Below are 24747 nucleotides of genomic sequence, written 5' to 3' on the forward strand. Positions count from 1 at the left end.
TTTACTGGGTGTTTTTTATAGGCTGCCCAATAGTAACAGGGATATCGAGGAGCAGATAAGGAAACAGATCCTGGAAAAGTATAATAATAACAAAGTTGTAGTGATGGGAGATTTTAATTTCCCAAATATAGATTGGCATCTCCCTAGAGCAAGGGGTTTAGATGGGGTGGAGTTTGTTAGGCGGGTTCAGGAAGGTTTCTTGACACAATATGTAGATAAGCCTACAAGAATAGAGGCTGTACTTGATTTGGTATTGAGAAGTGAACCTGGTCAGGTGTCAGACCTCTCAGTGGGAGAGCATTTTGGAGATAGTGATCATAATTCTATCTCCTTTACCATAGCATTGGAGAAGGATAGGAACAGACAAGTTAGAAAAGCATTTAATTGGAGTAAGTGGAATTATGAGGCTATCAGGCAGGAAATTGTATTGAATTGAATTTCGGTTTACTGTCATTTACAAACCACAACTGCTATGCAGTTAAAAAATGAAACAACGTTCCTCCAGAATGATATCACAAAAGCACACGACAAAACAGACTACACCAGAAATTCCACATAATGTTTGGCAATCCCCAATCCAGAGTCCAGAGGGACTGCTGTGTATTAATATCGCGCTACCATCTTAGTGTGTTTCCCGGAAAGGAGCTCCAAATCCACCAGACAAAACAAAACTACCCAGACACACCAAGTCAGGAGACCAACTCTACCATCCAACAAACCAAAAACTAAAGCTACACGACCTACACAAAAACTACATAGTTACAACATATAGTTATAACAGTGCAGACAATACCATAATTGATAAAAAAACAAACCATGGGCACAGTAAAAATAGTCCAAAGATGTTAAAAGACTATGAAGTTCGAAAGAAACCACCACACAGTTTTCACAAGTCCCCAGGGTCCCGATAGACTCGTCATCCCACGCCGGCGGCAGAAGGGAATACCCCGCTATGGACTTCCACGCCGCTGCCCGACTCAGCCTCGCAGACGCAGCACACAATGAAAGCTCCATCGAACCCAGCCTCGCAGACGCAGCACAGAGTGAAAGCACCCGGACTGCAGCAGACTCTGAGTCCGATGAACCTCCGAGCCTCCAACCATCCCCTCCAGCTCAGCCCTCCGAGCACCGCCCTCTGCTGAGCGCACTATGATGCTTCCGCCACCAGCCACTGGCAACGCGACCCCAAGGACTAGCGGCCTGTTCTTCCCAGCAGAGACCTAGACCTCACAACAGCAGCAGCAACAAAGAAGGCCTTCCTGGAGATTTTCAGATGTTCCTCAGTGCTCCCATGTCCGTTTTTCATCAGATTAGGATTGTGCATGGCACCCCGCTTAACAAATAACAGGTATCTTATATCAAATATCAGATATATTGGAATCTTAAATTAGAAGCAGATGTTCTCAAGGAAAAGTATGAAAGAAATATGGCAAATGTTCAGAGAATATTTGTGTGAAGTTCCAATGAGACAGGGAAATTATGGTAGGGTGCAGGAACCATGGTGTACAAAGGCTGTAATAAATCTGGTCAAGAAGAAAAGAAAAGCTTACAAAGGGTTCAGAGAGCTAGGTATTGGTAGAGATCTAGAAGATTATAAGGCTAACACGTAGGAGTTTAAGAAGGAAATTAGGAGAGCCAGAAGGGGCCATGAGAAGGCCTTGGCAGGCAGGATTAAGGAAAACCCCAAGGCATCTTACAAGTATGTGAAGAGCAGGAGGATAAGACATGAAAGAATAGGACCTATCAAATGTGACAGTGGGAAAGTGTGTGCGGAACCAAAGGAAATAGCAGAGGTACAGGAAAACAACAAAGGTCAGTCACCAGTGGAGTGCCTCAGGGATCTGTTCTGGGACCCTTAATCTTTGTGATTTTTATAAATGACCTGGATGAGGAAGTGGAGGGATGGGTTAGTAAATTTGCTGATGACACAAAGGTTGGAGGTGGTGTGGGTAGTGTGGAGGGCTGTCAGAGGTTATAGCAGGACATTGACAGGATGCAAAACTGGGCTGAGAAGTGGCAGATGGAGTTCAACCCAGATAAGTGTGAAGTGGTTCATTTTGGTAGGTCAAATATGATGGCAGAACATAGTATTAACAGTAAGACTCTTGGCGGTGTGGAGAATCAGAGGGATCTTGGGGTCTGAGTCCATCGGACACTCAAAGCAGCTGTGCAGGTTGACTCAGTGGTTAAGAAGGCATATGGTGCATTGGCCTTCATCAATCATGGAATTGAATTTAGGAGCCAAGAGGTAATGTTGCAGCTATATTGGACCCTGGTCAGACCCCACTTGAAGTACTGTGCTCAGTTCTGGTCGTCTCACTAGAGGAAGGATGTGGAAGCCATAGAAACGGTGCAGAGGAGATTTACAAGGATGTTGCCTGGATTGGGAAGCATGTCTTATGAGGATAGGTTGAGTGAACTCGGCCTTTTCTCCTTGGAGTGATGGACGATGAAAGGTGACCTGATAGAGGTGTATAAGATGTTGAGAGACGTTGATTGTGTGGATAGTCAGAGGCTTTTTCCCAGGGCTGAAATGTTTACCACAAGAGGACACAGGCTTAAGGTGCTGGGGAGTAGGTACAGAGGAGATGTCAGGGTAAGTTTTTTTATGCAGAGAGTGGTGAGTGTGTGGAATGGGCTGCCGGCAATGGTGGTGGAGGCGGATATGATAGGGTCTTTTAAGAGACTTTTGGATAGGTACATGGAGCTTAGAAAAATAGAGGGCTACAGGTAAGCCCAGTAATTTCTAGGGTACGGACATGTTTTACACAACCTTGTGGGCCAAATGGCCTTTATTGTGCTGTAGCTTTTCTATGTTTCTTTGTTATATTTTTCAGACTGATCAAAAGATAATGAATAAAATGGGATATATGGTTAGTGTATAGAAGTTAGGATGAGGTTAAAATAAAAGACCCATGATCTCATAGAATGGTGGAGGGGACACAATGAACCAAATGGCTTACTCTTGCTTATGTTCTTATGTCCTCATGGTAACTTCATAGGGTACAGTAAATTGAGTAGGGTTTGAGGTTGTCATCCAAGTGATAGTGATTTGAAAACACTCTTTCAGTCTGTGATCACGTACTTGAAGACATTGAACCTCTTGTGGGTGCGTCTAAATGACTTCCCGAAGATAGAATTATAGAGGGCACAGAGGAGATGTACTAGGATGTTGCTTGGATTAGAGAACATCTCTTATGAGGATAGTTTGAGAGAACTAGGGCTTTTCCATTTTGAGCAAAGGAGGATCAAATGGATAGCCAGAGACAGTCAGAATGGGAAATAGTTTCTTCCCTCAGGCCATTAGGCTTCTGGACTCCCTGCTGCAACATATTTGAAGTGCCACTGGTTAATCTGTCCATACATTACAGTATTTACTGTGTGCACTTTTGTTCATTGTTTATGTCTGATTCATCTGTAGATTTTATCCCTACCTTCATAAATTTTTATGTGTTATGTGTACTACAGTGCTTTACACCCTGGTTCGGAGAAATGCTGACTAGTTTCTGTATACATTATATGATTATATTTGTTATATACATGTATATCATTAAATGACAATAAACCTGACCTGACTTTATTGTAGGATGGAAATAGGTAATACAAGGAGGCATAATTTTAAGGTGATTGGAGGAAATGATAGGGGGGATGTCAGAGGTGTGTTTTTTTTACACAGAGAATGGTGGGTGCGTGGGATGCCTTGCCGGGGGTGGCAGTAGAGATTCGGGGTACATTAGGGATATTTTAGAAACTCTTAGATAGGCACATGTTTTCAAGATTGCTTATTGTCATTCTTCAGTACACAAGTGTAAAGGAGAATGAAATGATTGTAAATTCCAGTCTGATGTAGTGTTTAAAAAAGCACAAAAAATATATAGAACACAATAAAACAATAAATATAAATACATACGTTTATTATATATACATAGACTGATTGAATGTACAGAAAGTTTAGTCAAATTTATTATCATTTAAATATTTCCTGCTGGACAATGTTTCTCCAGACCAGGATATAAAGCACAGAGGTTTGTACACATAACGCATGTAAAACACAGAATAACTTAAGAAAGTAAGAATTAAATCTGCAAATGAATTCCATATAGATAAACAAAGTAAAGTGCAGAAATTAAATATTGAAGAGTACAGTACAAATTATCTGGTGGCACATTGAATGTGAGGCAGCAGGGAGTTCAGAAGCCTAACGGCCTGAACAAAGAAGCTGAATCCCATCCTGACCGTTTCTTTATGCATCAGTCTCTCCTGCCTGATGGTAGAGTGTGAAAGAGGATGCTGGATGGATGGGTGGGATCCTTATTAATACTAAGGGCCTTGCGTATGTGGCACTCCTGATAAATGTCTCTGATGGATGGTAGGGAGACCCCTATGATCCTCATGGCCATTCTCACATTCCTTTGTAGGGAATTCCAGTCCGATGCTCTGCTGCTCACATGCCAGATGCAGATGCAGCTTGTCAGGATGCTCCTGTAAAGTTCAGTTATGATTGGTGGGGGCAAGCCTCACTTCTCCTCAGGAAGTGGAAGCACTGCTGCGCTTTCTTATTCAGGGTGGTGATACTGAGGACATCCATGTTATGTACTCCCAGGAACTTGGTGCGCTTAACCTCTCTATGGAGGAGCCATGTATGTGCTGAGGAGGATGGTACATACGAACCACTACATTACATTTAGGTACTGGAGACTCTGACTGGAAATACGGTGGTGGGGCTGGTCAAAGGTCCTGTACAGTGCTGTGACGTTCTGTGCTCTTGTTCTGTATTCTAAGACATGACCTACTTTAAGATAGCTTAAGTGATGCATTAAAAAAATTTGAATAGCACTCCATTCAATGTCACTGATCATTACCAGTTCCAGGGTTAGGGTAACTCCCTGCTCATCTCTCAACACCAACTCCAGTAACATTGCACTTTCCCTTTAAGACACCATGCTCGCTGTAGCCACCATTTGAAAGTTACTCACGGGACACAAGGTGAGGTGCGCAATCAGTAAACAACAGGATTAGTGCTGCCAGCATGCTGTTATCTTTCTAATAAGTAAGCAGATCAAAACTGATGAGCTTCCTACATTTCAGTCAAGTGTTCCGAACTAATCATGCATTGTGATCTCTGTGGCTATTACCAAGACCTCTCTGATTTAGAACTGTAATTACGGGCACACTACTCAAGCATCATTTGAAAGTGAAAATTGAAATAAGAAATGAAAAATTTAACAGCCTCATAATTTTGGACTCAGTATTCATTTTGATTGCAAATTTTGAATTCAAGTCTGAAAACAATTTAGTATATGACATATCTTAGTCTGCTTATACAGTGTATGTGATTAGATTATTTTGCTAGTATTGGTACAATCACTCCAGTTGAGTACAATGTTCTCCTGTGGGGTTTTCTTTTGGTGGGTCCTCAGGTGCCCCGTCCAGGATACACATATTCTTGTGCAGTGTGGGCAAGAGTAAGTGGTAGCTGAGATTAGTATTTGGGTCTTTTGCTTGTTCAGAGAAAGACATCCTGATAGCATTAAAGGGTCAATGTGAAGCGATTACAGTTTATTCCCAAATTATGGTTCATCTCCTCATCATAATCACTACAATAAAAATCAGTGTGAGGAGAGCAAATGGCTTCATAACATTCATCCTCCCTCAAGGTCTTCTACCATTATATGGTTCAATATCAATTTTTGTTTCAGTGTGTAGTAATGAAATGCCTTAGCACTTTTAATGATATTCAAAACAGTAGTTCCAAAGCGTTAAGCCAGGACTCAGAGAAAAGAGTAGAAAAGCACACAGTAGGTCAGTAAGCCTCTGTAAAGAAAATGAGGGTGGCTTCCATCATAAATGATCCTCACCAACCAGGATATGCACCCTTCTCTTCACAAGCATTGTGGTGTTCGATCTAAAGATCCATACTAGCCTGAAGACCAACACTCAACACTATAGGACCAGCTTCTTTCCCTCTGCTATCAGATTTCAGAATGGTCCATGAACGCATCAGCACTTCCTGACTATTCATCTTCCACATGACTGGTTGATTGAATGATTGATTTAAATCTGTTGCATAATATTGTAGCCACAAAACAACAGATTTCATGTATCAGGAGTACTGCGTGCAGCTCTGTTCTCCTTACTTAAGGAAAAATATTATTACCATCATGGAGGAGGCACAGGAGCCTGAAAACACACATTCTACATTTTAGGAACAGCTTCTTCCCCTTTGCTATTAGATTTCTGAACGGTTCTTTAACCTATGAACACTACCTCATTATTCCTCTTCCATACTATTCATATATTCATTTCTCTATTAATTAATTCAATCATTAATTTACTTATTTATTTGTTTATTATTTCTTTACTTAATAATTTATTGTAACATACAATAATTTTTATGTCTTGCACTGTCCTGCTGCCACAAAACAACAAATTTCACAACATATGACAGTGATAATAAATCTGATTCCGATTCTTTTTGAGTGAGGGCATTCCTTTAAAACAAAGAACAATTATCTGGGGAGAAGAAGGAATGTATTCTAGAGTCTGTGAGTTAGTAATTAGTGTATTATAAATTGCCAGGAAGCTTGTGAAAATATTATTGAGATTGAATAGTTTATAAACTACCCTATTTTTGTTCCTTTTGGTTTTAGGGAGTAAATTGTGAGCAAAACTACAATGATTGCTTCATCTATTCTTGCCCAGTGGGCTATGAGTGTGTTGATGGCCTTAACAATGTGAGCTGCCTTCCAATTTCCTCTACCACTGATACTGAAAACCCTGGTTTGGCAACACTTATCGCAGCATCCCTTGTCACACCTACATTGACTTCAGCAGTGTCTGTGGTGTCAGGCAGCACTGTGGATCACCAGGACAGAGAATCTTGGAGAAATTCATCTGATAATGGAGGTATGTGAAAGTGTGAACAGGTTTGTAATCTTGTTGTTTGTATATGTCAGAACTTTTATTTTTGGAATCACGACTCTCTCTAGTGATTACATTTCAAATTATATCTGTAATTCATCTCATACCTTTGACAGCATTTCACATTGCACAGAAGATACATAATGATCATTCATGGTCAGTCACTTTGAAATGAGATGAGGAGAAATTTCTTTATGCCAAAGGTTATAAGTCTTCAGAATTCTCTGTCTCAGATATCTGTGGTTATTTGGTCGTTGAGCAAGTCAAAGGTAGAGATCAATAATTTTTTTGGGATATTATATGGCTGAGGAGGTTTAATCGAGTGGAAAATCAAATTGTGCAGAGGATATGGAGAGTCTGCAGAGAGATATAGATAGGTTAAGTGAGTGGGCAAGGGTCTGCCAAATGGAGTACAATGTTGGTAACTGTGAGGTCCTCCACTTTGGAAAGAAAAATGAAAGAGCAGTTTATTATTTAAATGGTAAAAATCGCAGCATGCTGCTGTGCAGAGGGATTTGGGAATGCTTGTGCATGAATAACAAAAGGTTGGTTTGCAGTGTTACGGATTCAGCAACAATAACTATATAAGTGAGGCAGGGTTTTTTATAACAAATAAAACATTTATTAAACACTGAAAAACAAACCCCCAAAAGTAAACAAACAACTAACGTAACCGGAAATCAGCTGCTGTGCGGCAGCTTAAACATTTCTTAAAGCGATAAAGCGAAATCAGTTCTTAAAGCAATGTTGCAAAAACAGTTCTTCAAAGTAGTACTGCGAAAGTTTAAAGTGCTTACAGTCCATTAAAGGAGAGACTTTTTAGACGATTTAAATTCTCTTTCATGTCGTGTTGCTGCGGTTTCCAGTCGCTATACTTTTCCCGGAGAATTTACGAAGATGAAAATGAAACGGCTTAAAGGCACTGACCTTTCCTTGACAAAACTGTTCCCAATCCTTTCTGCTATTATTGCAGGGGTTAGCACAGATACAGCCAACGAATTCCTTTCGAATGAGGATCAAACAAGGTCGAACCTGTTTCACTGTTGAAATCAACTTTCCTCGATCTTTTAGCTCCCGAACTCCAATCTTCACTCTCCACTGATTTTTAACTGGCAGTATTATAAAGAATCTGCCAGCAATGACCTTTTAAACTTTAGACATTAAATAAAACTCCACCTTTCAACCAAACTGCGTCATAATATCGGACCACGCAGTGGCATGGAGTCAAAATGGCAAATCCAGCCATGAACTGCCCCTCCTCACAGGGAGGGGTCCTCCTTTTATACCTTGTAAAAAAAAACTGTCACATGACCTCTACTGGTGGGGATATGACATCACTCCACCATCACAAGACCACTACCTTAGGTCCAGCATATCTTCAACACCACTGTCACGTGACAAGTACAAGATACCCACGGGTACGTAACAGCAGGTGCAATGGAATGTTGGCCTTCATTGTTAGAGGGATTGAATTTAAGAGCAGGGAGGTTATTCTGCAACCATATAGGGTCCTGGTGAGGCTGCACCTGGAGTACTGTGTGTAGTTCTGCTCTCCTTACTTGAGGAAAGATATACTGGCTTTGGAAGTGGTGCAGAGGAGGTTCAACAGGTTGATTCCAGAGGTGTGAGGGTTAGACTACGAAGAGAAATTGAGTTGTGTGACACAATACTTGCTGGAATTCAGAAGAATGATAAGAGATCTTTTAGAAAAATACAATATCATGAAAGGGATAGATAAGATAGAGGCAGGCAAGTTGTTTCCACTGGTAGGTGAGACTGGAACGAGGGCACATAGCCTCAAGATTAGGGGGAGTAGATTTTGGAAGGAGATGAAGAAGAACTGCTTTTCCCAGAGAGCAGTGAATCTGTGGAATTCTCTGCCCAATGAAATAGCTACTTCATTAATTACATTTAAGACAACCTTGGAGAGATTTTTGCATAGAAGAGGCTTTAAGGGTTATGGGGAAAAGGCAGGTAGGTGGAGATGAGTCCATAGCAAGATCAACCATAATCTTATTGAATGATGGAGCAGGCTTGATGGGCCTGATGGCCCACTCCTGCTCCTATTTCTTATGTTCTTTCTTAATTATTTAGTTGTAAAATGAATGAACGACATAGAACGTAGAACCTAGAGCATTACGGCACAGTACAAGACCTTTAGCCATGGTGTTGTACCAAACTTTTAACCTTCTCTAAGATCAACCTAACACTTCACTCTGACATACTCCTCCATTTCTCTATCATCCATGAGCCTACTTAAAAGATTCTTAAAAGCCCCTAATATATCTGCCTCTACTACCACCCTGGCAAGGTAATTAATGCAATGCTCCTCAGACAGGATGAAGAGGTCAATACTCCCCAATGCCATTAGGCTTTACAATTCAACCGCCAGGAGTAAGATATGTTAAAGTGCCGGGGTTGATTGTATTTAATGTATTTAAGTAAACTACTTAAGAACTTTTTAAAAGCTATTATTAATGCTTTTTGAGAGAGTGATTTAGATGCATATCATATTTTTACTGAGTTAAGTATTGTATGTAATTAGTTTTGCTACAACAAGTGTATGGGACATTGGAAAAAATGTTGAATTTCCCCATGGGGATGAATAAAGTATCTATCTATCTATCTATCTATCTATCTAATCCTGTGTACCCGCTATTCTCTGTATAAAGAATTTACTCTAACATTTCCCCCTATAACATCCTCCAATCACCTTAAAATTATGACTATTTCAGTCCTGGGAAATAAATCTTTGACTAACCATTCAATCAGAGACCCTTATCATCTTGTATACCTCCATCAAATCATATTTTTCTTTGCTCCAAAGAGGAAAACTCTAGCTCAATCAACCTGTCTTCATATGACATGCTCTCTAGTTCAGAATGATATCGCCATTGCATATTTGTTTCATGGAGAAAATTGATGCACTTGCAGCTCCTTTACTGTCTTCAATGATGGCTCTAACCTCACTGGAATGTCCAAGAAGTAGTATTTCATCAATGGAGCTTAAATCAGAGTAAAGCAAGCTATTGAAGCTGCCATGAAGATTACATTAAAAACAGTAAATGATGAAAATAAGACAGCATCATCAGAGTGAAGTAATGCTTGAGGAACTCAACAGGTCAGGAAGCACAGATGGAAATGAATAAACAGTTAATGTTTCAGGCCAAGGCTCTTCATTAGGATTGAAAAGGAAGGGAAGGAGAAGCCAGAATAAGAAGGAGACGGTGGGGGGGGGGGGGGGCGAGTGTGGGTGGAAGGAATACAAGCTAGAAGGTGATAAAAGAAGCCAATGGGTGAGGGAGGGGGGCATGAAGTGAGAAGCTGGGACCTGATAGGTAGAAAAGCTAAGGAAGAAGAAGGAACCTGATAGGAGAGGAGAGTGGATCATGGAAGAAAGGGAAGGAGGAGGGGCTCTAGGGGCCGGTGATAGGCAAGTGAGAAGAAGAGAAGAGGTAAGAGGGGAGCCTGAGTGGGGAATGGAAAAAGAGAGAAGGGGAAGAGGGAATATTACCTGAAGTTACAGAAGTTAATGTTCCTGCCATCAGATTGGAGGCTACACAGATAGAATGTCTGTGGCCATGGCTGAAAAGGGAAGTCAAGGACAGTATAAAAATAAAGGAGAAGAAGTATAACATAGCAAAGATCAGCAGGAAGCCAGAGGATTGGGAAACTTTTAAAAAGCAACAGAAGATTACTAAAAAGGCAATACGGCGAGAAAAGATGAGGTACGCTAGCCAAAGTAAGCTAACCAAGAATATAAAGGAGGATAATAAAAGCTTCCTTAGGTATGTGAAGAGGAAAAAATTAGTTAAGACCAAAGTTGGGCCCTTGAAGGCAGAAACGGGTGAATTTATTATGGGGAACAAGGAAATGGCAGATGAGTTGAACAGGTACTTTGGATCTGTCTTCACTAGGGAAGACACAGACAATCTCCCAGATGTAATAGTGGCCAGAGGACCTAGGGTAACGGAGGAACTGAAGGATATTCACATTAGGCAGAAAATGGTGTTGCGTAGACTGATGGGACTGAAGGCTGCTAAATCCCCAGGGCCTGATGGTCTGCATCCCAGGGTACTTAAGGAGGTGGCGATAGAAATAGTGGACCAATGTTCTATAGATTCAGGATCAGTTCCTGAGGACTGGAGTTTAGCTAATGTTATCCCACTTTTTAAGAAAGGAGAGAGAGAGAAAACAGGGAATTATAGACCAGTTAGCCTGACATTAGTGGTGGGGAAGATGCTAGAGTCAATTTTAAAAGATGAAATAACTGCACATTTGGATAGCAATAACAGGATCAGTCTGAGTCAGCATGGATTTACAAAGGGAAAATCATGCTTGTCTAATCTTCTGGAATTTTTTGAGGATGTAACTATGAAAATGGACAAGGGAGAGCCAGTGGATGTAGTGTACCTGGACTTCCAGAAAGCTTTTGATAATGTCCCACATAGGAGATTAGTGGTCAAAATTGGAGCACATGGTATTGGGGGTAGAGTACTAACATGGATAGAAAATTAGTTGGCAGACAGGAAACAAAGAGTAGGGATTAACGGGTCCTTTTCAGAATGGCAGGCAGTGACTAGTGGGGTTAAGCAAGGTTCAGTGCTGGGACCGCAGCTAATTACAATATACATTAATGATTTAGATGAAGGGACTAAAAGTAACATTAGCAAATTTGCAGATGACACAAAGCTGGGTGGCAGTGTGAGATATGAGAAGGATGTTCGTAGAATGCAGTGTGACTTGGACAGTTTGGGTGAGTGGGCAGATGCGTGGCAGATGCGGTTTAATGTGGATAAATGTGAGGCTATCCATTTTAGCGGCAAGATCAGGAAGGCAGATTACTATATGAATGGTGTCAAGTTAGGAAAAGGGGAAGTACAATGAGATCTAGGTGTCCTTGTTCATCAGTCACTGAAAGTAAGCATGCAGGTACAGCAGGCTGTGAAGAAAGCTAATGGCATGTTGGCCTTCATAACAAGGGGAGTTGAGTATAGGAGCAAAGAGGTCCTTCTGCAGTTGTACAGGACCCTGATGTGACTACACCTGGAGTATTGTGTCCAGTTTTAGTTTCCAAATCTGAGGAAGGACATTCTTGCTATAGAGGGAGTACAGCATAGGTTCACAAGGTTAATTCCCGGAATGGCGAGACTGTCATATGTTGAAAGATTGGAGTGACTGGGCTTGTATACACTGGAATTTAGAAGGGTGAGAGGGGATCTGATTGAAACATATAAGATTATTAAGGGATTGGACAGGCTAGAGGCAAGAAACATGTTCCTGATGTTGGGGGAGTCCAGAACCAGAGGCCACAGTTTAAGAATAAGGGGTAGGCCATTTAGAACAGAGTTGAGGAAAAACTTCTTCACCCAGAGAGTTGTGGATCTATGGAATGCTCTGCCTCAAAAGCTAGAAGAGGCCAATTCTCTGGATGCTTTCAAAAAAGAGTTAGATACAGCTCTTAAAGATAGCAGAGTCAAATGGAAAAAGAATTGACTTCCATTTTGAGATTATAGATCATTGTTAACATGGTAAAATAATAAAGGTTATAAAGGCGAATTAAAGAAGGAAATACCTCAGACATTTCAGAGTCTTTTGCCTCATGATTGAGGAGTTATAACTTTTTCTTGGAACTTTCCACCCGTCTTTCCTCCTTTAGTATTCCTTCAAAGCTATTTCTCTGGTCCACATTTTTGGCCACCTTTTCTAATATTTCCTTCTATCATCCGCCTATCACCTCCCCCTGGGTCCCCTCCTCTTTCCCATTATCCTATGGTCCACTTTCCTGTCTAATCATATGCCTTTCTCTTCAACCCTTTATCTTTCCTACCCACCTGGTTTCACCTATCACCTTCTAGCTATCCTCCTTCCCCTCCCCCACCCTTTTCTTCTGGCACTTTCCCCATTCTTTTCCAGCCCTGATGAAGAGCCTCAGCCCAAATGTCAACTGTTTAATCATATCCACATATGCTTCCTGATCTGCTGAGTTCCTCCAGCATTTTGTGTATGTTGAAATGTGTGAGGGTTGGCATTAAAGCATTGCTGGAGACAGGGAAGGACTGCTCCTCAGGTTTGAACACAAGGTCAGTGATGTTAAGTGGGTATTGGAAGACAAAATAAATCAGCAAAGAGTGCGGTGATGGCTGTATTGTATTTGGTGTCCATTTGGAATCAAGTAGAAATGTTTTGAGTAAGCTTAAGTTTATAACTAAGCCAATATTTTCTTCTAATAGTTATGCACGATGGTAGAGTTCAAATCCAGGTACTTGAGTATATACTGCAGTCTCAAACCAAGGGAATGCTGCATTGTTCAGGTGCTGCCTCTGCAGTTTCAATTTATCCTCCCTCACAAGCCACCCTTAGAGAAGGAAAGGTCCCTGATATCTTAGAGATGGAATGGTGTCCAATGCCATGACAGATGAAAGGAGAAATAACAATGCCAATTAATCAGTGATGTTTGGCAGTGATGTGTGAGAAGAATGGCAAATCCTCCCAGCCTGCCTCTCAGTCCATGATCAGAAATAGTTTGGGGGCACTCTGCAGCCCCAGCCTGGTCTGTCTAGATCTCTGCAATGATTATACTGGCCATGACCTTGCTTCTCCAGACTGAGAGGCTGTGGATCAGGTTTGCTCAAGTGCCAACAGGAATGCTGAATTCCACCTGACTTTGCTGGACCTCACCTCATGCTGGGGGTTTGTTCTTTCCTGTGTTGCAGGTGTTGGAGAAGGAAGGGTGTGGAGGTAGGGGTTGAGTTGGATGTAGTTTGTTATTATGCAATTTACTCTGTTTTATGTATGTAATCATGACCAACAATGATTTTAATTAAGTTTAGATGATTTTTAAGAAATTGATTTTGGTATTGAATGTAACTTTGTATCTAAGAGACAAAACATTAAATGATGCTTTGTCTACTGTGGATGTTGTCAAGAATACAAAACTGCTAAACTATGCCTCAAGGTACAAAATATTATTTTTTATCTGGAAATCAGGAAATTCCAATATTGTGCAAAAAATCACACTAAATTCAGTACTTCAGGCAGTCAAGGAGCAGAACACAATATCTATTGTGACATTTAAGTATAGTCCATCAGAAGGAAGAGGAGAAATAGGGAGATTGGAGGGTGATTGTGCAATAGTGATCAATGGGCAGTGTCAAACCACCATCTATTATACATCTCTCACAAACTCTGTTATGGACACAACAGCACTGTGGTTAATTTACTGCACTAGCAGCTGGAGTTCTGGCCTATTGACTGGAGGCACAAGTTCAAATCCCACAAGGAGAGTGGGGAATTTAAATTTCAAGGAATTCAATAAAATCACACAGTGACTGTGTCAAAGGAGAACTGGAACATTGGGAAAGCTCATTTGGTACACCAAGCCTCTGAAATACTTTGTTTAACTAAGTCCTTTACAGGTTAGGGTTAGGGAAGTTATGGACATTGTATTTTAATTCTTTTATTTAGAGATAGAGCTTGGAACAGGTCCCTCCAGTCCAATGCACTGCCTAGCAACCCATCTATATAACCCTAGCCTAATCAGAGGACAATTTACAATGAACAATTAACTTATTAACCAGTATGTCTTTGGACTGTGGGAGGAAACCAGAGCTCTTGGAGGAAACCCATGTGGTCACAGAGAAAATGTACAAACTCTTTACAGACAGTGCCGGAAATTAACTCCAAACACCAACACATCAAGCTGTAATAACATTGCGCTAACCACTCCATTACCATGGAGCATAGAACATAGCTTGTTTTATAGCATGCTATGGTGACACTGGCAGGCTGCCCACAATCTTTGAACTGTGTAAGTCATTGACTGATGGTTTTGATATTTGATGCACATATGACAAATAAAGCTGACCTTGAAAGCGATCTTTAATCTCTTTAAAACAAAACTATTTCAATTACTTAAGTAGAAATAAAAAGAGGGAAAGAAACATTTTACATAAATTGCTCACACTTCACATTCTCCACTGGAATCATGGAGCTTTTGTGCCATCTTTGTGCTCCTCACCATTATCCCTGGACCAGCCTTTCAGTGAGCTATACAGTCCCACTTCTAAATAGCTTCTTCTTTCCTCTTTGATCCATTAAAATGGTGTTTCTTAAATATGGGTGCATTCCCTTTTTAAGAGTATTATTGAACTTGCTTTCAGGCAATGCATTCCAGGTTATGAAAACTACTGAGTAAAAGAAATTGTCCCTTCTCCCTTCATGTTCTTTCAGCTCACTCTGGCCCCAGGTTAAAGACCTAGACGTCACTGGAAAAAAGATTTTGTCTATTTATTTCTGTCTCAATCCAGCATTTTAAACACATATTTTATTGAAAATAGAGTAAATAAAGCTCTGAAGAAAGCCCATATATATTATGTACTTTAAGAAATGGGGCAAACTGACAGAATCTGTAATATATTTATAGCATCTCATATTAGACCACAGCTACAGGGTTAGTGTAGCTCCATTTTCTTGTCCACTATAGCAAAGTCACAAAAGCCATCAAGAGCAAACACTGTAAATTCAGCAGTATGAGCACAGTGATGGAAGACTCCAGAACAGAGCCTTTTAGTACGGGAGTTATTTTCACTCAACTAAGAAGCTCAAGGTGGTATTTCATTGGGATGTGAAGGATTTGAGTGGCAGAGCTGGTGCTTTTTTTGCTGCCTGCTGCAGGCCAGTAGGGATGTATGGGCCATGGAATGGATGGGCATTTGATTCACTGTAAACATTGGGACTAAGGGTGGAGCTCATCTGCATCTCACCCTAACCATGGACTTTTGACTCTCCTCCCATCCGGTAGGCGCTACAGGCGCCTCCACTCCCGCACCAGCAGGCACAGGAAGAGCTTCTTCCCTGAGGCTGTGACCCTGCTGAACCTCATATCACAGCACTAAGCAGTATTGCACCCATATTGTACTGTCTCAGTACTTTTATATTTATATGCTGTAGCACTTACTTTTTATTCACAGTTATTTTGTAAATAATCTTTGCATTTCTGGTTAGATGCTAACTACATTTGGTTTTGTATCTGTACTCGGCACAATGACAATGAAATTGAATCTAATCTAAAACTATACATCCTGGTTGCATAAAGTTGTTTGTTTCACTTCAATTGTATTTAATTTTTCATGTAAATGCCTGTGAGAAAATGAATCTCAAGCTAGTATGGTAATATTAATATAGTCTGATAATAAAGTTACTTAGAATAAGTTTAGAAGATTGAAAGGTGACCAATTGAGATTTTAAAATGTTAGACAAAAGGGATTTTGCAGATGCTGGAAATTCAGAGTAACACACACACACACAGAAACTGGAGAATCTAAGCAGGTCTGGCAGCATCTATGGAAAGGAACAAAGAATAAGTGTCTTGGGGCAAGGTTCTCCATTGGAATGGGCAGTACTGACGAAGGGTATTGGCCTGAAATGTCAACTCTTTATTCCCTTCCATAGATGTTGCCTTACATTTTAAAATGATAGAACTGTTTGTGTTAATGGTGAGCAACCAACTCATCTTGGTCAGATCAAGGGTGGCATAACCTTAATCTGAGCACCAAGCTGAAGAGGGGGATAAGGTAGGAGCTCTTCTCATACAGTGACAGTGGAAGTCTGGACATCTTTCAACCCCTAGAGGAGGTGGGAGGGAATCAAATAAAAATGATAATTAATATCTATAGTTGAAGGAACCAAAGTGGGTAGATGATGTTAATATTCAGCTGGGATATGTCCTATCATTCCTCCATTCTCTGACTGAATGATGGAACAGATCTGGGTTGAGTGGCCTCACCTGTGTTCCCATGCTCCTTCCAATGAATGGGGAAAGAATTATATCTTCTGATTAAAGTACAGATCAAATTAAGATGGTTATTCAGATGATTGAAAGCTATCTTTAAACAAAATACTAGTGGAGTTGGGAGGCCCGAAGCAGACACCATTATAACTCTTGGACACTTGAAGCACAGGACAAAACAAAGTCATGAGGAGATAAACAAAGGTGATTTTAGAAAGATGTATGTATACACCTCCACTGAGAAGAAGATGGTTGGAACCATCTTCTATATTTTTACTGGTACAGGAATTTAATACATTTTGCTTGTTTGTGTAGCTATTGCCACACCAGTATTTACTTTCTATCACTAAAGTATTTTGCGTAAAGGGTACATAAAAGAGCTCAGATATAATATCTCCCTTCTGAGGAAGAAGATAAAAGTAAGCTAGAACTTAGGAGAGACCTTTTAGTATAATGGATCTGAAACCAATGCACTGTGACCAAATAGGTCCTGCAGTGAGCAGAGGTCTGGTGTCTGGTGTTATAAATTACAACCCTAAACCTCCCTCTTGAGCATTAACTTTGAGAGAACTTTGAAATTCAGTCTTGTTTTTCTTAGCTTTAGGGTGTCCAACGTTATCATCAAGCTTCAATAGCTTCAGTAGCATTGCCAACACCAGATCATTTTCATTCACCAGATACTCACTGTTGTTCCTATATTTGTGAATGTCCCTTCCTTTTCTTCAGAACCTAGTGGGCAGCACAGTGTGAGCATTAAACCTGGAAAAAATTTGAAGTATTTGTCAACAAGGTCCAGCTGGGGTTGCCAGCTCTGGGTGAATGAATTCCTGGAGGTTTCCTCTGGACCGTTTCAAGTTCAAGTTTATCATTATTCAACCATACACATATATACAGCTAAATGAAACATCATTCTTCTGGGGCCCAGGTGCAAAACATAGTATATTTAATTACACACAGTCATCACCATCCAGAATATGCAGTCACAATATAAGATTAGCACAAGTCCATGAGTGGCATGGCCTGAATGATTAACAGTTTGACATACGGTAAAGGTGCATGTTAATAATGTTACTGGCACCATTATAATAAACAAATAGTGGCATAAATAGCAGCAATGAAAGATGAAAAAGTGACCAGTGCAGGATAAGAGTATATCTGTGAGGGCTTGGGGTGTAGGGGAACTGAGCTTACAATATTTTGTATTAGTGATGTCCAAAAGTGTCTTGTGATCACAAGAAAAAAGTGCAAAACAAACATTTGTCCTTCATCAGGACAAAGGGTCTCAGCCTGAAACGTCGACAGCACTTCTCCCTATAGATGCTGCCTGGCCTGCTGTGTTCCACCAGCATTTTGTGTGTGTTGCTGTCATTTGCACCCTTTGTTGGACCTGGAGAGGCCCCTGCTCCTCCAGGGGTAGCATGCCCCTGGAGAGGCATGCTACCATTTTGAGAGAGTTTTCCTCAAACCATGACCGTCCTTCATCACCCCGAATGAACACTAACTGCTGGTTCATCCACTGCTCATTCTGTTTTCTCATTCATTGCCAAATGGAAAGTAGCTTCAATATAATTATGGAGAAGGACAGGACTGGACCTAGAGTTGAGATTTTTGATTGGAGGAAGGCTAACTATGAGGAGATGCGAAGGGATTTAGAGAGAGTGGATTGGGTCAAGTTGTTTTATGGGAAGGATGTAATAGAGAAATGGAGGTCATTTAAGGGTGAAATTATGAGGGTACAGAATCTTTATGTTCCTGTTAGGTTGAAAGGAAAGGTTAAAGGTTTGAAAGCGCCATGGTTTTCAAGGGATATTAGAAACTTGGTTCGGAAAAAGAGGGATGTCTACAATAGATATAGGCAGCATGGAGTAAAGGAATTGCTCGAGGAATATAAAGAATGTAAAAGGAATCTTAAGAAAGAGATTAGAAAAGCTAAAAGAAGATATGAGTTTAGTTTGGCAAATAAGGTGGAAGTAAATCTGAAAGGTTTCTACAGTTATATTAAAAGCAAGAGGATAGTGAGGGATAAAATTGGTCCCTTAGAGAATCAGGGTGGTCAGCTATGTTTGGAGCCGAGGGAGATGGGAGAGATTTTGAACAATTTCTTCTCTTCGGTATTCACTAAGGAGAAGGATATTGAATTGTGTAAGGTGTGGGAAACAAGTAAGGAAGTTATGGAACCTATGACAATTAAAGAGGTGGAAGTACTGGCACTTTTAAGAAATTTAAAAGTGGATAAATCTCTGGGTCCTGACAGGATATTCCCCAGGACCTTGAGGGAAGTTTGTGTAGAGATAGCAGGAGCTCTGACGGAGATCTTTCAGATGTCATTAGAAACGGGGATTGTGCCGGAGGATTGGCGTATTGCTCATGTGGTTCCATTGTTTAAAAAGGGTTCTAGAAGTAAGCCTAGCAATTATAGACCTGTCAGTTTGACATCAGTGGTGGGTAAATTAATGGAAACTATTCTTAGAGATAGTATTTATAATTATCTGGATAGACAGGATCTGTTTAGGAGTAGCCAGCTTGGATTTGTGCGTGGAAGGTCATGTTTGACAAACCTTATTGAATTTTTTGAAGAAGTTACAAGGAATGTTGACGAGGGTAAGGCAGTGGATGTAGTCTATATGGACTTCAGCAAGGCCTTTGACAAAGTTCCACATGGAAGGTTAGTTAAGAAGATTCAGTCGTTAGGTATTAATGCTGGAGTAATAAAATGGATTCAACAGTGGCTAGATGGGAGATGCCAGAGAGTAGTGGTGGATAATTGTTTATCGGGATGGAGGCCGGTGACTAGCGGGGTGCCTCGGATCTGTTTTGGGCCCAATGTTGTTTGTAATATACATAAATGGTCTGGATGATGGGGTGGTAAATTGGATTAGTAAGTATGCTGATGATACTAAGGTAGGAGGTGTTGTGGATAATGAGGTGGGTTTTCAAAGCTTGCAGGGAGATTTATGCCGGTTAGAAGAATGGGCTGAACGTTGGCAGATGGAGTTTAATGCTGAGAAGTGTGAGCTTCTAAATTTTGGCGGGAATAATCCAAATAGAACATACAGGGTAAATGGTAGGGCATTGAGGAATGCAGTGGAACAGAGAGATCTAGGAATAACAGTGCATAGTTCCCTGAAGGCGGAGTCTCATGTAGATAGGGTGGTGAAGAAGGCTTTTGGAACGCTGGCCTTTATAAATCAGAGCATTGAGTACAGAAGTTGGGATGTGATGTTAAAATTGTACAAGGCATTGGTAAGGCCAAATTTGGAATATTGTGTACAGTTCTGGTCACCGAATTATAGGAAAGATATCAATAAATTAGAGAGAGTGCAGAGACAATTTACTAGGATGTTACCTGGGTTTCAGCACTTAAGTTACAGAGAAAGGTTGAACAAGTTAGGTCTCTATTCATTGGAGCGTAGAAGGTTGAGGGGGGGATTTGATCGAGGTATTTAAAATTTTGAGAGGGATAGATAGAGTTGACGTGAATAGGCTGTTTCCATTGAGAGTAGGGGAGATTCAAATGAGAGGACATGATTTGAGAGTTAGGGGGCAAAAGTTTAAGGGAAACACGAGGGGGTATTTCTTTACTCAGAGAGTGATAGCTGTGTGGAATGAGCTTCCTGTAGAAGTAGTAGAGGCCAGTTCAGTTGTGTCATTTAAGGTAAAATTGGATAGGTATATGGACAGGAAAGGAGTGGAGGGTTATGGGCTGAGTGCGGGTAGGTGGGACTAGGTGAGATTAAGAGTTCGGCACGGACTAGGAGGGCCGAGATGGCCTGTTTCCATGCTGTGATTGTTATATGGTTATATGGTTATATTTACACATGCTCTCCCTGTTTGGTTCTCCTTTAGGTTCAAAGAGTTCCTCTTTCCCAGATCTCCTGAAGTTAATAGTTAAAATGTTCAAAGAAAATGAAAAATATATTTTCAATGCCCTAGTGAATATTCTCTCAGGTTTAGTCATAGTTACCTCCTAAAGTTTAAACTTTGATTCCAGGAAACTCATGAGCAAATCTACTAGATTTGAGCTTCCAGGTCTTTACTGTTGATATGGATGTCAGCTGGGAATTTATGGTACATGTCAGTGAAGATATAAAGAAAATAAGACAGTAGTTATATTTTGTTTGAAGTTTGAAGAAATTTGGTTTGTCAACTAAAACACTCAAAAACTTCTATAGATGTACTGTGGAGAGCATTCTGACAGGCTGTATCACTGTTTGGTATAAGACCATAAGACATAGGAGCAGAATTAGGCCATCTGGCTCATTGAGTCTGCTCTGCCATTCAATCATGGCTGATCCTTTATTTCTCCTCCTCAACCCCTGTTCCCAGCCTTCTCCCCTTAACCTTTGATGCCATGTCCAATCAAGAACCTATCAATCTCTGCCTTAAATACACCCAATGACCAGGCCTCCACAGCTGCATGTGGTGACAAATTCCACAAATTCACCACCCTCTAGCTAAATAATTTTTTCCACATCGCTGTTTTGAAAGGGCGCCCCTGTATCCTGAGGCTGCGCCATCTTGTCCTAGACTCTCCCACCATGGGAAACATCCTATCCACACCTACTCTGTCTAAGCCTTTCAACATTTGAAAGATTTCTCTAAGATCTGCCCTCATCCTTATGAATTCCAGCGAGTACAGACCCAGAGCTATCAAACATTCCTCGTATGATAACCCTTTCATTCCTGGAATCATCCTTGCGAACCTCCTCTGGATCCCCTCCAATGCCAACACATCCTTTCTCAGATAAGGAGTGCAAAACTGTTCACAGTACTCAAGGTGAAGCCTCACCAGTTCCTTATAAAGCCTCAGCATCACAGTTTTGCTCTTGTATTCTGGACCTCTTGAATGTACATGGGGGAGGGGATACTGCACAGAACCGAAAGAAACTACAGAAAGTTGTAAAATTAGTCAGTTCCAATTTAGGTACTAGTCTCCATAATGTCCAAGACATCTTCAAACAGTGGTGCCTCAGAAAGGCGATGTCCATTATTAAGGGCCTCCATCATCCAGGCATGCCCTATTCTCATTGTTACTGTCCGGAAGGAGGTACAGAAGCCTGAAGGCACACACTCAGCGATTCATCAACAGCTTCTTCCCCTCTGCCATCCGATTCCTAAATGGACATTGAACCCATGAACACTACCTCACTTTTATAAATGTATATTGCTTCTGCTTTTGCACTATTTTTAATCTATTGAATATACATGCATATATACTCTTTCTGAAATTGATTTACTTGGTTATTTATTTATTTTTTCTTTCTATATTATCATGTACTGCACTGCTGCTGCTAAGTTAACAAATTTCACAACATATGCTAGAGATAATAAATTGATTCTGATTCTGAAATGTTTTGCTCCTAGGAATGATAATTCTTTCACCAGAGATTATTGAGTTAGTAGAATTCATTGCCACAGATCTCTGTGGAGGCCAAGACATTGGGTATATTTAAAGTGGAGGTGGATAAGTTCCTGATTAGTAAGGGCACCAGAGGTTATGGGGAGAAGACAGCAGAATGGGGTTGAGAGGGATAACAAATCAGCTGTGATGAAATGGTGGAGCAGGCTCGATGGGCTGAACAGATTAATTCTGCTCCTATGTCTAATAGTCTTCTGGTCATATGGAAGGAGTCTGGTACAGTTTGATTGGATTGTGTTCAGGGACTGAACTGCTGCCCCAGACCCTGTTCACAATGGTGCTGGAAGGTTTCCTCTTTGCACACCCCTGGAACATTTTGCTTCATCAGCCTTCACAACCTGCCACTACAGGACTGCATCATTTTAGCCGCATCTGCCTGACCTTGCCCCATGTCCATCATCTCCCACAGATGTTTAGAAAGCTGACAGCAGGAAATATGCAATTTATTAAATTACAGAGCTGAAAAACAAGGAAAGCTGTTAAATGGCTCTTTGTGCTTCATTTAGAACCAATCTTTCCCCATGGTTTTCCACTCAGTAGTGCTTTGTTTCCAACCTCACATCAATCTGAACTTACCCACCTCTCTTTGTTGGTACTGTATCATTAATCTTGTTTCCTTTATTTCTAAAGACGGTAAAATGACTTTAAATCATATGGTGAAAAAAAGGTACCAATAGATTTTTCCAAAGGTATAATCTCTCTACACGATGCTGTCAGACTGTCAATCCAGCTCTACAAAGGAATTAAACAGCATGATGGAAAGAGTTCACCAATTAGTTTCTGAAGAAACAGAGGCACTAGTAACTTCTCCTGGCTGTGGTGTCAATGAGATTGGACCAGGACAGGCTATTGATGATGTATACTGCTAGGAACTTGAAACTTCCAGCACTCTTGATCTCAGCACCATTGATGAAAACAGCAGATAGTACACTACCCCACTTTCTGAAGTAGCTCTTTTGTTTTGCCGGCATCAAGGGAAAAGTGGTTGCCATGCCAACGTGTCTCCATCCTGTACCCTGACATATTGTTCTTTGCAACATAGCCCACTATGGCGATAACATCTGCAAATTTATAGATGAAGTTAGAGCAGAACCTAAGACATTGTTGAGGGTAGAGAAGGGGGCTGAGGATGTAGCCTTGTGCGGCACCAGTATTGAAAGTAATCATGACAGAGGTATTGCTGCCCAGCCATACTGACTGTGGTCTGTTGATCAGAAATTCAAGGACCCGTTTGTTTCCGGAAGGATATTAGTGAACCGCAGGGCTGCTTATGACATGGGTTATTTATTCTGAGACTGGTTTTGGTTCCAGTTTCTAACTGCATGAAATTACATTTCCCTTCTGCCATGGTGGGATTCAATCACATGTCTCTGGATCAATAGTTCAGAATTGTAGGGCAGTGGTTGCTGCTGTTGCTTCACAGCCGCAGGGTCTTGAGTTCATTTCTGACCTCAGTTCTTGTCAGTGCAGCGCCTGCATTTTCTCTCTGGGACCGCACGAGTTTTCATCTGTCTCACCAAATGACAAAGGTATGCAGATAGGATTATGGCAACTACGAATTACACCTTAATGTAGATAAGAGGCAAAAGAGTAAAAAAAAGAGTATCAGTCTGTGTCCAGGGAGGAAAAAGCTTCAAGAAAAGAAGGGGAAGGGGCGGGAGAGGTGTGAAGTGTGATTAAAAGGATCTGACATATGCCCAGTAGGACAAATAACCTCTTCCTGTGTGATAGCAAGTTTAAGATAAGAAAATCCAGCACTACTCTGGTAATTTAGCAATAACGCCACACCTCTCTAATGGTGCTAACTTTGGTGGATCAGCATCCTAAAGTGTATATACATATTTATTTAGCAGTACAGCACAAAACAGGCTCAACGGGTCACAGTGTCTAGCAAACTCCCTATTTAACCCTAGCCTAATCACAGGACAATTTACAATAATCAATTAACCTACTAACCAGTATGCCTTTGGACCGTGGGAGGAAACCAGAGCACCCGGAGGATACCTATGTGCTCACGAGGAAAATGAACAAACTCCTTGGAGACTGCATTAGTATTAAACTCTGAGCTCCGACGCCCTGTTTTGTAGTCTGAAACACAGTAAGTTGCCTACATTCAGCTTTCAACTTACTTCCAAACCATTGTGAGCTGTTAAAGGAAATGGACAATAAAAATATCCATTATACAAAATAACATACACTCTCTTGTTTAAAGGCAGCTGATGCTTTAAATAAAGAGTAAGTTTTAAAGTGCAGAAGAAGCTTTGTAGGATTTGTCACATATACCTGTAGGGGTTCTATTCCTTCCTGACAGAGATAGCAAATTGTATAAGATTCAATTAGAAAATGTAATTGTGGTAGTAACTCCACTGATTCGGAATATAAAAGACTCTCTGAACATTTCAGCGACACAGATTTGTAATTCATATATTTTATATTGATTCAGGGCAGTAAATTTGATTTAGAAAATTTAATACACCTTATTTGAACAGTGCCGTTTGTTCTGAGTAGTGGCCTCACACAGGCTATGAATAATTGGAGGGTTTACATTTACTAAACTCTTGAGGTCACTAAAATTCCACTTACACGTTTATTAAGAATATGATTTACTGGCCAGTAT

At 40.8% G+C, this 24747-nt stretch overlaps 1 protein-coding gene across 1 annotated transcript in view; it reads left to right on the forward strand.

Moving 5' to 3' along the window:
- eys (eyes shut homolog) overlaps nucleotides 1–24747 on the forward strand; it is a 1854977-nt gene that overhangs the window by 1251065 nt on the left and 579165 nt on the right. The window contains exon 30 of the mRNA XM_073056513.1: nucleotides 6651–6906. Within this exon, the coding sequence (XP_072912614.1) occupies nucleotides 6651–6906 (256 nt within the window). The remainder of the gene's footprint in view (nucleotides 1–6650; nucleotides 6907–24747) is intronic.

This window comes from Hemitrygon akajei, chromosome 9 (genome assembly GCF_048418815.1).
Source record: "Hemitrygon akajei chromosome 9, sHemAka1.3, whole genome shotgun sequence".
NCBI lineage: Eukaryota > Metazoa > Chordata > Chondrichthyes > Myliobatiformes > Dasyatidae > Hemitrygon > Hemitrygon akajei.